This window comes from Thermobia domestica, chromosome 6, assembly GCF_964235325.1.
Source record: "Thermobia domestica chromosome 6, izTheDome1.hap1.1, whole genome shotgun sequence".
In the NCBI taxonomy this organism is placed as follows: Eukaryota; Metazoa; Arthropoda; class Insecta; order Zygentoma; family Lepismatidae; genus Thermobia; species Thermobia domestica.
In genome coordinates, this window is record NC_137459.1 from 182727030 (window position 1) to 182743074 (window position 16045).

At 35.2% G+C, this 16045-nt stretch overlaps 2 protein-coding genes across 4 annotated transcripts in view; one reads left to right on the plus strand and one right to left on the minus strand.

The window, feature by feature from the left end:
• The window catches only part of LOC145688349 (cadherin-like and PC-esterase domain-containing protein 1), a 1309510-nt gene that overhangs the window by 719323 nt on the left and 574142 nt on the right, over positions 1-16045 (minus strand). The window lies entirely within an intron of this gene.
• LOC145687385 (uncharacterized) overlaps positions 11899-16045 on the plus strand; it is a 47348-nt gene continuing 43201 nt past the window's right edge. Inside the window, exon 1 of the mRNA XM_081760840.1 lies at positions 11899-12114. Within this exon, the coding sequence (XP_081616966.1) occupies positions 12094-12114 (21 nt within the window). The 5' untranslated portion in view covers positions 11899-12093. The remainder of the gene's footprint in view (positions 12115-16045) is intronic.

A 16045-nucleotide genomic window follows, 5' to 3' on the forward strand; every position in this document is an offset into this window, starting at 1 on the left:
TGAAAGGTTTAATACCTGGCCTTCCAGCTAATTCGTAGCTGAGAAGAAGAACCGTTAAACAAGGAAAAATGTTTTAAAATTAACGCTTTTATAAAATGCGCACAAAATAAGATTTTTGGTAGAGTAAAATGATAATTTGAACTAAGAGTAAAAGCATTGGGCGCTGTTTCTAAGGTTGAAAGCTTAAGACTTTTGTATATCATGGAAGTGGCTGATTAAAATTCATTATATTAGATTGATCTATTGAACCAAGTGCTTTTATAACCAATTTAAGTTTTTTTTTTTTCATTTTATCCCAGTACAGTAAAATGTGTTTCCTCCTGTATAGCCCATTTCATAAAAGCATTGCTTTTGAAACTCTTTTTTTTTTCTTTTCTTTAACAATTGTTAGTGCTTACTTCTTAATTTTAAAATTTATCTTACAGTGTTAGACTCAACTAGTTCTTGACTGAATCTTAGGAAGATAGTAGATACCCTACAATGCAATTATATTAAAACATAAATCTTTGTTATCTGTTTCATGATCTTATGGCATGACGAAATGACCTTTTTACATGATTCTTTTTAACTTTCAATAGTTCAAATTTACCCTATCCGTGCAGCTTGGCCATCAAATCCTGCAACCCTAATTTGGCTCATTTACCGACGTCAGAGAGTGGACAGTGACATAAGTTGGGTCATAGTACAATGATTCACTGCTACTTTGATATTGTATATATATATATATATATATATATATATATAACACGTAGGATATATTATGTTTCAGATTGAAAGCATGATTAGATTAGATATGGATTAGCATGATTAGATGTGGAAAAATCTTATAAAGGTAACCAAGAAAGTTCTTCCCCTTTTCACCCACCATCTTCGAACATCGATATGTCACCTAAGACGCACCTGGAAGATCAAAAATAGTCCCCATCAGCATCGACGACCTTCTGCCAACGTTCTGGAAGGCCACGGATTCCACTGCGGTAGAACTTGGTGAGACGTGAAGCGAAGAAGGTATCAAGTGCATTTCGCACCTCTACTAGGGATTTGAACTGGCATCCTCTAAGGTGATTGTACAAGAAATGGAACAGGTGATAACCGGACGGTGCAATGTCCGGGTAGTATGGTGGATGCAATAGTGTTTCCCATCCATGGCGTAGAATGGTGTCCCGGGTCATCCTAGCCACATGGGGTTAGCGTTGGTCTGTGACAGGAGGACATCTTTGCGATTCAGAAGTACTGGTTCTAGAGTTTTGAGTGTTCTAGAACACGGCACAACTGCTGACAGTACACAGTTGCATTGATGCTCAGACCAGCTGGTAGCCGTTTCCGATGTACGACGCCGCGAGCAGTCCAACAAAAACACAGGAGGACCTTCTTCTGGTGTAGTGCTGGTTTCGATTGTTTTGGAACCGGTTCATGAGATGCTAACCAACGATGATGACGCCGTGAAGCTTCGTAGAGGACCCATTTCTCATCACATGTGAACACTTCAACAGGAATGGGTCCTTTCTCAAAAGAGACAGCAAACAAACACAGGTTTCTCGCGCTGCCTTTTTGCCTGGAGTAAAATCATTTGAGGCCCATCGACCGAACTTGTAGTGCTTCCCAAGTTGATGGAGCTGTTGCCAAATAGTTTCTCAACTCACATAGAATTGTAGCCTCAGTTCTTCATATGTCTGACCACTGTTTGGCTCAATTGCTGCCTCAAGATCTTCATTTTGTACATGTGTTGGTCCTCAGGCACGTGATGCGTCTTCGAGTGTTTCATCACCGTCCTTATACTTGTTAAACCATCGTTGAACTATCCGCGTAGTCACGATACTCTCACCAAAGGCCTGGCATATCTTCCGCCCCGCTGCAGCGGCGTTTGACCCAAGTTTGAACTCGTACAGCATACACGCCTTTATGACACTCTTTGAAGGTCCCATGTTCACTCTGTCCTTACGCAAGTTCACGGTGTAACTGAACTGCCACAACCAGGTAGTATGTTGGATATACCCACACTAACAACTGACCTTCGTCTTATCTGCATTCGCATTCAACTCACTGTGTGAGAGCCAATTGAACACAGACCTCCACAAGAAGCAACAGAACTTTCTTGGTTACCTTTATATAACAAAATGTAAAATAAAATAAATGAATCTTTCTTTTTTTTAAAAAAAAGCATGATTTCTTTTTTAGAAAAAGTAAAAAAGTCATACTAAAAGGGAAAAAGGGCAAATTTTTCCAAACAGTAAAAATAACAAAATAATTACGTATTAAAAATACTTTAAAAAATCTATTTATGCATGACTAAAAGGAAACGTACGGGGAGTGCTCTCATATGCAATCAAGTTATAAGTATGTGAGATCGCTCTCCATATTCTTTTTTAGTAATGCAAAATATTTTCTTAAAGTATTTTTAAAATACAGAATTATTATTTTTTTAATTTTTACTTTCTGGTATGATTTATTTGATTTTAAAAGATAAACATGTTTTTATAAATAATGTTTTTTATTGCATTGTGAAAGACAATACTCCATTTTCTTTTATTAAGAAATATCTCAAATTCTCAAAATTTTTGACATAGGTCACCACAATGCATAGTCGTCTGCTAACATCCAAATTTACGTGAAAATGTACATAAGTTGTATAAGCAGCAGGTGCCTGATAATTATTGATAAATATTAATTTCATTACTTTTAAGGTAAAACGATAAACCATAGTGACAATTGTATGTGGAAATATTTTATTGTCATTGGATTTACATATCTTTAAACATTTTCAAATCTCTAATAATGTAACACTGCATGAAATTTAAATTGTAAGATTTGACACGAATGAACAAGCAGAAAGATAAACTAAGAAAAATCATTGTGATAAAAATTCGTAACTACAAGCACAGAGAAATGATTTTCATAAAAATGTACTACACCTAGTGATCCTTAACACTATTACAAACATTAATTTATTGTGTGTGATAAACCTCTGCGGTAGCCAGGCTCATGAGTGTTAATCTCGGTAAATCCGGATATAGCACATTGTCTACTGAAGTCATTGTTTGTGGCTTTCACTACTAACAGTTTGCTAATAGGTTAGATTGCACGTACATATGCAGTGAATAACGTACAGTCGTGTTAAAGAAAAAAAAACTGTCCACCCGACTTCCTTAAAAGGTATTCTCACTACTGTATTATGACCTAATGTGAAGTTCTTAAACAGCCAATCAAAATTCACATTTGATTTACATTCTTTCGTTTATAGCTACGCGTACAAGCTGTTTTAAAAGATATGGGTGGCTAGTATTTATCTAGCGAGGCTATACAAGCTCCACCAATAGATAATTCCTAGTTTGGACTTAAATATTCCTTTTCAGCATTGACGACAGAATTGAATCTTCAGTTTAATGTGGGATTGAAACCACATGAGCTCCCACTGGGAAGCGAACTCAGGTTATCCACACGAAATTTTCGAAGCAAACATTTAAGAAAACTTGTACAATAGCTAAATTATATAACCAGTGTAAATGATTATGGTATTTTTAATGCTACAGCTACAGTCTGTAAATACATATACAGGAATTCTTTGCATAATGCGGTTAACTGGGTCGAAGGAACATCCATGCTATCCAAAACCTTGTTGTTCGAGGTCTATTTATATCATACAATGAGTTTAAATTGGAAGTTGTTTAACACAAAAATTTAGGAAAATATAAAAGTAGTCAGAAGTTACCGAGAAATAAAGTATGACATGCATACACCTGGATAGAAACTATAAACATCTATACGCTTACGCTGGGAGCTAAAAGATAGAAGAATAAATCCCATATTACATAAAAACTTTTTCAAATCTATAAAAGCTGCAAAGGAAATATTTCTTCAATATTCCCTTTTTCTTTTTTAAATTTTGCCTCCTACAATGAAGCTCTATAGTCTAAAGGAGACATGTGATTAATGAATGATTATGAAACGAACTGAAAGGGAGGAAATGGGAGAACCTCGAGAAAACCCACCGACACGATGTTATCCACAAAATCTTACGTGGCCTGGATTGGCCCGGGAATCTTCCATAACATAGGTGAGTACTGGTACTGTATTACTGAGCCACCATGTTCCTATTCTTTAATTGTACTTAATATAATTGTATTACAAGCCAACCCGACTTACATAGTGCTATTTACTGGTTTTATTTTGTTAGTTTTGATTGTTAGTTGGGAATTGGTAAACCTACGTGTAATAATAAAAACAACATTAGAGCAAATCCAGCATAGTTCAAGACTGCGCAATGCAAAATATTCCTGTATTTAGATTTCTTTCTTGGCGTGAGGTGCGGAGGTGAGTGCTTTTCACCATATCTTTACGTGGAGGCTGAAGCAAATAGCAGAATATATTCATTTCCAGTGTTAACAATTGGGAAAATACATTTGTGGCCCCGCGTAGCGTGGTCACAAATGTTTTCGTATTTGGTGCGAGCGGTCCCGGGTTTGATTCCCGATGGGGACACTCGGTCGAAAATGTAAAAGCTTTCTCGGCCAGCGATCCTGAATGAGGCTTTCCTGGGTTTCCCTCATTCACATCAGACAAATGCCGGGATGATACCTAACATATAGGTCCCAGGCCCCTTCCTTCCTTCCCTCTTCTCTGATAATGTGATCGCCGAAGAACGTTATCCTTCATACATGACGGGCTAACATGGCCATAGATGCTGAAAAGCTCAGAAATCTAATCCTAAAACACACTTAAACTAGTCTAATCCACCTTTGTCAAAACTTTAAAGATTTTAGTGTTTCATGATCATTCCATTGAGGCTAAAGGATACAATAGCAATAAATAAATAAATAAATAAATAAATAAATAAATAAATAAATAAATAAAAATGCCATAATGAAAGAATTGACATAACGACGAAATTACAAGGTGGCAAAAGGAAAACTCGACAAACCTCACACACACGATGTTTGTCCATCGCAAATCCCATTGAGAACGACTCGTGGTCAAAACGGTTTCAATCAATAGTCGAAAAACATAATTCGAACTTACAATAAAGATTATTATTATTATTATTATTATTATTATTATTATTATTATTATTATTATTATTATTATTATTATTATTATTATTATTATTATTATTATTATTATATTTTCAAATAATAATGCATAAGTGTTGGAAGTTTTATAGAATGGCTACGTCTCTGTCTATCTTCCGACAGGTATCAATGCAGATACTTCGAGTTTTTTTTTTTTCAATCGATTCAACATCCCAAGAGTAGGTTCTATACCCTCCATTAACCCTCTATTCAAACCGGAAATGGTAGAAGTCAATCATTTCTGCTTTCAATATTTATAGCCATAGAACAGAAACTGTAACAAATAGCGAAGCTGTTTCTTGAAATTGAAAATGAAATGAAATCTTTGAGTTTTACGTCCCACGGTTATGCCGGATAGGCTAAAGGAGACGGTGATTATGAGAAATGAATGAAATGGTGGAATGAAGAAAGTGAGAGGAAACGGGAGAACCCCGAGAAAACCCACACACACGGTGTTTGTCCACCACAAAGTTCACTTGGCGGGAGCAGGGTTTGAACCCGGGACCCCATGCACCAGAGGTGAACGCTCTACCACTGAGCCACCTGCGGCCACTTTCTTGAAATTGAGTCAGCATCTCAAGAAAACACATCATTACTACCCGCAACACTCTACCAAAAGCCGAAGTAGTTCAAATTTACTAGTATTTCTGGTTTCAATATTGGCTTCCATAGAGAGAGAAAGGTAAAGATATCGTGAAGCGATTTTCTTTTACAATTGATTCAGCGTAAAAAGAATAGGCCCTATCTTCTGCATTGGCCTTCTATTCAAACCGGACATGGTAGAAATCAACGTTTCTGGTTTCAACATTGATCACCGAAGAACAAAAATGGTAATAAACTTTTTCTTTGCCATGGATTCAGCATCTCAAGACAATATACTCTCAACCATCTACAACACCTACAAAAAACGGGACTTCCTTAAATTTGCTATGACCTTCTGTTTCAATATTGACATGCATAGAACAAAGACGGTAATAGACACATCGAAAATTGTTATTTTGTAATCAATCAAGAGTATCAGTGATAGATTCCATCTTCCCACTTAACCTATATTGAAGCCGAGAATGCTAGAAGTCAATCGTTTTCGACTTCAAAGTTGATTGACATATAACAGAAGCGGTAAAAGATAGCGACAAGCTGTTTTTTTGCAATCAATTCAGTGCCTCAAGAGAACATTTCATCACCACCCATGATACTCCACAAAAGCCGTGAGTGGTTGAAGTTTACTAGTACTTCCGGTTTCAATACTCATTTCGATAGAGCAAAAACGGTAAGAGACATCATTTTTTTTAAATCACATTCATCATTCCGAGAATAAAATTTGTATTGACTTTTATATATCTGCGCTACGATTTCCAGTTGCAGGACTAATCGCGTAATACATAAAACGGGAATATATCGACAAGCAGCTTTATATATATATATATATATATATATATATATATATATATATATATATATATATATAAATTCAGTACCGCAAGAATATGTTTCACCTCTGATTGTATTCCAACCAGTAGTTATAGAAGTATTACTTCAAGTTTGAGTATTGAATTGGTAGAGTTTGGAAGGATATCGTGGTTTCCCACTGTGAAACGAAACTTATTTGCTATTATGTGGAACAAAATAGGTGACAGCAGCACACGACGACAACAAGCTACACGAGTTTATGAAAGATGAACGGAGTAACACTCCAATCTGTATCTGAGGGTTTCTTCAAGAAGGTTTCAACGCTGCAAACACATGCACTGACATCGAACGCTACACTTAAATCTTGTGTTGGATGCACTTGTAGGATGACATCTATAGACGCTGAAAGATTAGACATTATTAATGTTTCGTATAAGAACAGGATATGCGGTCAGAGTATCGTTTTCCAGAGTTCATTATTTCTGAACTACAGTTCAATAAGTTTCAAGTCATGATAACACACCTTCAGCGTACTGTGCTTATGTCTTTAAGGTTGAGTGTGATGGATTATAATGCAAGTAGATAACGTGGAAGAATTGGTGGGGATGAAACGGAAGAACTCCGAGAGAGTCTTTGTTCATGACTTTGTTTTCTACCAAATTAACTACAGCGTATTCATACCTGGGACACTCAACACCAAGATGTGAGCACTTTTAACATTGAAACATACACAATGTACATATAGAATAAAACGTCAAAGAAAAAAAAAAAACATGTGATAGCAATTAACTTTTACTATCTTAACCTCAGTGTTTACAGAGCGCATCATTCACATATGACCATGAATCTCCTTGTTATTCCTCACAACACTTCACAGACACAAGTAGGAAAGTGACTAGAGTATGCCAATGAATGAAGAAAAAGATTTGTCAGTTTATTCCCTTCAATTGTTCTAGATCTGGTACCATTTTCTAACTCATGTATTATCAGTGTTTTCTTTCTTCTTGCATGCAATATGTAATAAGCAAATACATTACATATACAATTACTTATAATGTCAGTGATATATGGTGTTCATTGGGCAAAACACTCCGAACAATAAAGATTCATCTTAGACTGGAGAAATAGTTAACCTTTGATTTTCGTTATCATTTGGCCATGAAACAAACGCCGTAGAGATATAATAACCCGGTATATAAATGTGAGGTTTTGGAATGTATAACTCATAGGATATGACGCTTTACGTTTTCAAAATTTCAATACTTCCAAAGCAACCTTAAAAAGTGGAGTAAAGAAACAACGGCCCTTTTTTTAAATATTCAATTAAAACTGAGTAATCTACACAAAGTTTGCTATCGATCAGTGAAAATGTCATCATTCTAAAATCCATGGTTCCCGAGAACTCATTATCGAAAGGATTGGCCACAAACATATAAACTTTCTTGACCACGAACAATAAACCTAGTATTTTAATACGTATATAGGGTAGTCCAAAAGTAGGTATACACCTCTACATTGATCAAGTATGATATTCTATCTTATGGCTTTATTTGCTTCGGCTTTTCCGGGCTTAAGGTATAAGTAAAATGACATTAAGAACAAATAATAAAGAAATTTTAATAACAATAAGAAATGATATGAAATACAGAGAGCAGATCAATACGGGACTGTATACCTACTTTTGAACCACTATAGATAGTATAACAAATTTTGGTAGTACAAAACTTATTTATACATATATTTCGTGCAAAACATTACATATTTCGTCCATATTTCAGCGCTTTTTGTTTAGTCGGTTGGATTAGGTTAAATGTACCAACCAGCACTGATGGACGTGCACTTATGGCTTAAAGTGGGATTCCATGATCCTTACGGCTTAACTCCGTGACATCTCACCAGGAGTCGAGTCCCAGTATTCCGGGCACAGTTGTATACGCTAACATATATTCACAAGGGAGCTCTTCAACAATTTTTGTTACATATTATGTAAAGCCTTGTTACAAAAAAGAGACTACCCATTAGGCTACATTCTCACCACTGCATGTGGGAAATTCAGTATATTTTGTCTTGAAATAACGACCTCAATTTGCGAAAGATGACTTATATTTGTTTATTTATATCTATAAATAAAATATATAGCTTTCCAAAGACCGGTGTGTGACCTGTGTTTTTGAACAAGAGTGTACATATTTGGATTTCGATGTTAATACACCTGTACTAACAATGTTAGTTTAGATTTTATTGTGCAACTGAACTGTCATACCATTTATTGTGAGAACTCGATTCTCCGACAATTTCATTTTTATATTATGCAATTACCCTCTTCAATATCATTAATCAATTTCAATATTTTTCCTTCACTTCATTTGTTTTCCCCTGCCAAATCTACAACAGGACACTTTCTTCATTAATAATACTCAAATTGGTTTCATTTTTTTCATATATATTTTCTATCTTCACTATTGTTCGTCTCTCTACAGTTTTTGTAATTGCTATTAGTCTGTCGTCCCACCTAGCAACGTTTTATCTTATTTCTCTATTCTTACTCTTAGAACGTTTCCAACATAGTTTTGCTTGTAGTTTTCTAGAAGAATGACAATAGTAAGTGAAAAATGATCCTCTGATCATCTCTCCGTTTCATATATTTCATTACATATTCAGAGCAAGTTTTTATTGAGATAAGTGAGCGAAATTCTTATGAGACCATTTTGTGTTTTCTTAGTGACCTGTTTCTTTAAGACTATTTTAGGTTGAATGACTACAATTCCTGTGGAGGATTTAAAGACATTTTTGCGGGACATGCTTTTCTAGAAGTCAAGTGAACTATGGGAATCAGTTCCTTAATTTTTCAAGGATTTCAACTACAAACAGTACAGATGACTAGAATATCTTAAAAAAAAATGTACGACATATTACACCGAAATCAGAAAAGTATACACTATATTGCACCAAATTAGAATATCTTTTTTTTTTAAGTTAGAGTGAAACAGAGATTTTTTTTTAAATAATCGGAAAGGAAAGGGAGATTTCCTCCCTTATCATTGGCTCATTTAAACTTGGTGCCGCACGGATGATTGGAAAGCTTCACTTGTCAGAGGAAATATGCATCACATTGCACTTTTTTTTAACGAAAATTATCGTTTAAACATTTTTAAGTGAGTGTGCGAGGGAATAAATTCACTCATTTGCTTTGAAGAACTTCAACTTCAGGAAGTGAGAATAACTGGGAAGTTTCAAGAAAAAATATTAGCCATATTGAATTAAAATCGAATAAATTTGGTGAAATTTATAGGAATCTGAGTTTAAAAATAATAATATTTTAAATAAGGAAACTTGAAGTTCTGTAAGACTCACTCCCTTTTACCCTCAAATTCTTCACCAATTTCAGCCGCAAGTAACTTGGACGATCGACACACCCTAAATAAAATATACATTATAGTGTATCAAAATTCATTTTTTTAAAAACTGAAATATACTGGAAAATTAATTTGTTATCACACTATGTACAGTGAAAACTTGCAACACGGAGTGGATTTTATCGAACTATTCCTTACAAATTGCAGCTTCTAAGTTAGAGGAAGGCATATACCAAGATTCATTAATACGTAAATTTCTACTAGTTACGGCATAACTTTTACGAGAGTTATCACTCACTAATGCTTGCTTAAATTAATCAAATTCTAATGTAAACGCTTTCTACACTCCAAATATCACTAATAGAAGACAAAATGAAGTTAGATAAGTTGATGTACGGTTCACTTAATTGGTTCAAATTGATACCTGTAGAACTAAAACAGCTAGCAAAAGTATCATTAACAAATGCATATAATTTTATCAAAGCTCACTCAGGAATTTTGAGAAAATGTTTAAAGGAGCAGAATTTTAGTTGTCTGTGCATAAGAATAAACTAAATACTTCAAAAAATCAATTTTATAATTTATTTGAAACTCTTAATTGTAAACTTAAACATATACATAAAATGTTCTCAGACAGCCCCAAAATTGTAAATACACGGGTATTATAGTAATGGAAAGTAATTATACCGGTTAGCTGAATGAAAGAACATTGGGTTTGAAAAGATGGCTGGATGACTGGTTGAAAAATGGACACTGACCCGGAATTTATTTTTGTAATTTTCTCTTGAAGTTTTTCGAAACAAAAAGCTTTTTCTTCAAAACAATCAATAACAAACGAATAGCAAAGATTGGCATCGGATTTGAATCAAAACTTGAAATTGGGGACTAGTGTCAATTTCCCCCCAACATTATTTGGTAAATATCTCTTGAATTTTCTTTTTAAACGAATGATTTTTTCTTCAAAATCAATAACAAACGATTCGCTTCGGTTTCGAATATAATTTGAAAGCGGGCCCCCAACTTTGTTTTGATAATTATATATACAGTATATATCGTTATGTTTCTCGAAGCAAACGATTTTTTAATTCAAAACAATTGATAACGAACGATTGATTTTGGTTTCGAGTCGAAATTTGAAAGTGGGGGGCCAATTTCACAGACGTATCTAAACAACCTCTACTTTTTTTTCTAAATCAGGCGTCGTTTTGGCCACAAATGTTCATTTTCCCTTACTACCAACATTAACATTTCGAAGAAAAACAAGTATTTTCTTTTTCGATACACCTTAGTACTAATATAACAAGCAGTAGTGACGATACCAGCTTTAATTTGTAACGAGGGTGGTACGCGGAGAAGTAGAAACAATTTTTGAGGGTAGCAATTTTTTTTTTATGTAACGAAAATTGAAAAGTTTTATAGTACTTGATCTACACTACAATAAACTGTTTGGGAGGAGTAGTCGGAGGAAAGGGTATAACAACATCACCAGGAGCGCCTGCACCCCTTACTACCTCTCTAGCGTTACAAAGGTCGATGGTGCCGAAGCCCATTGTCTGAAAATGGGCAGTTAAAGATGACACTAAGCCAGCTATTCCGCACAAAATATAACTCATATGTGTTGCTTTTTCATTGAAATCCACATTTTATTTTATCTTATTTGATTTTTTTTAAATAATTCGTACCAACATACTTGCAGATAGTGTAGGGGTAAACGGAAAAGTAAATCCTATTGTTACATGAAAAAAAAAAGAAAAAGAAAAAAGAAAGAAATCGTGAAGTACGATCATCTACAAGTCCCCTTAACGAGACGGGAAATAAATTGCCGTGAAAAGAAAATTATTTCAATCATACGAGCGTAGCATTTAATTTTTAACAAGAGAACTCTATTCCATGCCCCCAGTTAATCCAAGTTTGTTCACTGCAAACGCATGTCTTGATTGCAGCTGGTAATGCCACTAGAAGCAAGGTGCTATTAGCCTATCCAGTAAGTACTCTTGAAAACATTATACAAAATATAACACATATAAAATGACGTGAAACTGAGATGCTCAATCAACGTATGATTTTTATTGAAGGCGTCCGTTGCATACGCCGGAGTCTCTTGTTTTTCTTTCTTTTTCTTCCTTCAGCGTATTGCACGTGAATGGATGACCGCGCGTTGACGTTCACCACTCAGTGTGTGAAGTTCATGGGTCGGAGGCCATTCGTTTAAGCACCAGGTAGCTTGATTGTCTAGAGACGAGAGGCAGACTGTAAAAAAAATGCAAGAAGAAGTTCCCAAGGTAAGACATACCTGTCAAATATTCTAGACAAAATCAAATCTTAAAATCATTTAGGTGTGTTATCACTCTCCCACTCCTATTTTCATGATTTCTTTTTAACAAAAATATTCCAGAAATCAAAAACTAATTTTACGGTACATTTACGTGATAGACTAGTATCTACAAACGGTAACTTAGCAAAAGGGCTACCCACGGAAATCTAAGAAGGTACAAATCTAATTTAATACCTTACATTTTAGTAGATCTGAAACAAGCTTGCTTATTATCTCGCCAAAATATGGACCATGGCTACAAAAATATTATTTGGTAAAATTGTCGTGTTTATATCATTTGGCAGATTGGAGCCTTTTGTGGATTATACCGATAACGTGTTTACTTTATCAAGTAGTTGTGAAAAGTTATTTAATGTATGATATAGTTCGTCTCAAAAGCCTATGCCATCAAAATCACTTTGAAAGCAATATTTCTTGGTCATATGGAAAATATTTCTCGGTGAATAATAATTATTTCGTTAAACATGCATTGTAAATTCAAAATTGAACTATTAATCTTTAATTATTCATTTAATTTTATTATTATTATTTAAAAAAACTGAATAAAAGGGAGTGGGGGACTGATGTATCAAATTAAAAAATAGGTACATGAAGCACAGTAAATAATTCAAGATGAAAATTTTGAAATGTAGTTTTAAGTTTTACTTAACGATTTCTGTAAGGTTTCATCATATTATTTCAGTAGAAATTTCTAATTCCTTATGTAAACAAACACCGCATCCATGAGTTTTCTTCAGGGTGCTTAAGTTAGTGCTTAATTAATAACACCTAATATTTCGTCGTAATGCAATTGTACTTATTAGCCTATACAACATCTCAATACTTGACAGTGGTCGCTCTTAAAGGAAATCACAGGAGTAAAAGTAACTTTTTGTCGCTACAAGGTAATGGGAGGAAACGAGAGAACCTCGAGAAAGTCCATGGGTAATATATTGCTCATCACGTATTCATATGGCCTGGGATAGGACCATGCCCCCTCTCATACCAGAGGAAAACACCCCACCACTGAGACACAGTGTCTCCGTATTTTTGAATTGGAGTTAACACCTCTTTCAGCACTAATGCCGGAGAACACGAATCACATGAGCTTCCATTGGGAACCCATGTCTCCCATGCTACTAACAAACGAAGAATAACGGCGGAATTTGGACCTGTTTTCTTGAGACGCTTCCATCATATATAAATGTAATCTCGCTATCTCCTTTGCGTTTTCCTCTAAAACTGACACAGGAAGTGAGGCCCAATATTGAAACCGAGAGACCTACTACCTCCGTTTTCAATAGAGGAATAAGGAAGGAAATAATACAACTAAATGCGCATTTATTCCTGTATCTTACCATTCTTGCCTGATGTTTGTTGAGAGTTTCATTCTATATGACTTCTCACAGCCATGCATATACTTTGAAAGCATATGTACAAACTTGAATAATAACGATGACCATATTCTTTGTTATGCTTGGTATTCATAAACACCGATGTTTTGGCAGCCTGTGTGTCAGTTACGCGTTGTAATTATGCTTTAAAAATGTAGAGTGGGCTGAAAAGTATGTAAATAAAAGAAAGACGCACACATACACACAGATGCATGCCCTTTTGTGGTAGAATATTGTAGTGCGTTGAATTGAAACAAGCGCCGTTGTTTGGACGATGAGCGTCGTGGCGTATGAATCACTTCTTAGCTGCTAGCTACGTCATAAGCAATGAATGGATTTTGCTCGCACTTTTTCTTCCTGTGCATTGGTAAACACAACTAAAGAAAATGCTCTAGATGGATACCGTACACGCTTTGATGCCGATTTCCGGTGGACACACACACACATATACATATCTACACACACACACACACACATATATATATATATATATATATATATATATATATATATATATATATATATATATACATGGGCGGCGAATAGGGGCAAAGGGGGAAGTTACCCCCACTTTTTTGAAGTAGCCCGTTAAGGTATATAGTTTTATTTGGAAATATAAAGTTATTGTATGTATTAATGGTTCAGGGAAAACACGGTGCCATACAATATTTGCTGTTGCGTAAATATGTATTGGTTGTGGTTTTAATTGCCATCCAAAAATTAACCTATTGGAGCACAATTCCAGCATATTTTCACTTCTTCTTCTTAAGTTAGTCAGCCGCTTTGAAACTAATTGAGAGAATATCCCTCCCCCCCAAAAAAAAATTTTTTCCAAGTTATTATTTAGTTGCACAAAAATTGACAGTTTCAAAAATGTTTTGTAACGAATATTGATTAAAAAGAGAGTAATATGAAACAAAGTCTACCTTTTCCGTTGTTTTGCAGTGTAATATACGAGTGAGGTAGTGTGTTTAGGGGTGTACGAGTGTATGTATATACAATTATATTTAATGAATTCAACATAATTATAGGTTTGAGGATTATTTTGTATAACTGGAGTGTGGAGTGGTTCTAAGTATTGTGAAATGAAATCTTTGAGTTTTACGTCCCACGATTGTGCCGGTGAGGCTAAAGGAGACGGTGATGATGAGTAATGAATGAAATGGTGGAATGAAGAAAGTGGGAGGAAACGGGAGAACCCCGAGAAAACCCACGCACACGGTGTTTGTCCACCACAAAGTTCACTTGGCGGGGGCTGGGATCGAACCCGGGAACCCAAGCACCAGAGGTGAACGCTCTACCACTGAGCCACTTGTTAAAAAGATATCTTTTTTTTTTTACCTTTTTGCCCCTCTGGACCCCTCTGTTCTATCGCAGAAACTGAAAGGAATCTGGAAAATATTAAGGAGTGTACTGAATGTGAGTGCAAAATTTCAATCTTCTAGGTGCAAAAGTAAGCCCTGCAAAAAGTAATAAAAAAATCACATCTTTTTTTTTTTTTAGTTATAACATCATTACACTCTACGTCTCGACACAGAAAAGCTTGAACGCATGTGTAACGTGTTCTACAATGCCTCCAGGCTTGAGAAAAAAAAACAGAAGTAAAAAGTTTTTTAGTACTTTTTTAAATCGAATAATGAAGATTCTAGCCTATCACAGAAAAATAGATGATATAATTTAAAAGAGTTAAGTGGTCACTTCAAAAAAGTGGGGGGCAATTGCCCCCTCTTGCCCCACCTAATCGCCGCCCATGGTGAGGAGTGATAGGAATAGACTTGATACTGAGGCGGATCTTCGCTTAAAAGTTTCTTCGTTTGATCCTGACATTTCCCAGTTAGTGGCTGAAAGACAGCACCAACATTGACTGAAATTGTGTACTTCCGTGAGTCATACACTTATTATCATGTTAACTTGCTGAAGTTAATACAGTTGATTTTTCCACAAAAATATTTTTCTATATCTGAAGTGTAGGCTATCATGGTTTAGTTTTGTTTATGTACTGGATTATTTAATATATTCGCATCTTAGTCGAGATGTCCGGCCCCAGGTTTGAAATTCAGAACCACCCGATTACGGAGTAGAAATCATACCAATCTAACATGATTATAATACTGCAAGGAAACCCCCATATTATATATATCTATATATCTATATATCTATATCTATATCTATGTCCGATAGCTGAAAGTTCAAGAGAACTTTTTTCTTGTCTCAGTGGCAGGAGTTACCTCCCAAGAGTTGTAACATTTATTTCGCAACAACCGATATATATATATCGGTTGTTGCGAAATAAATGTTACAACTCTTGGGAGGTAACTCCTGCCACTGAGACAAGAAAAAAGTTCTCTTGAACTTTCAGCTATCGGGCATAGTTTTAGATCTACAAGGTGCCGAAAGCGTGGGAAAATGACCTTCGGACGTCAATAGTTCGGAAACTATCCAACGTAAAGAGGGCGGGTAAAAAATTCACTGAAGAAGTCATACCTGCTCTATTGAATTTTGCAT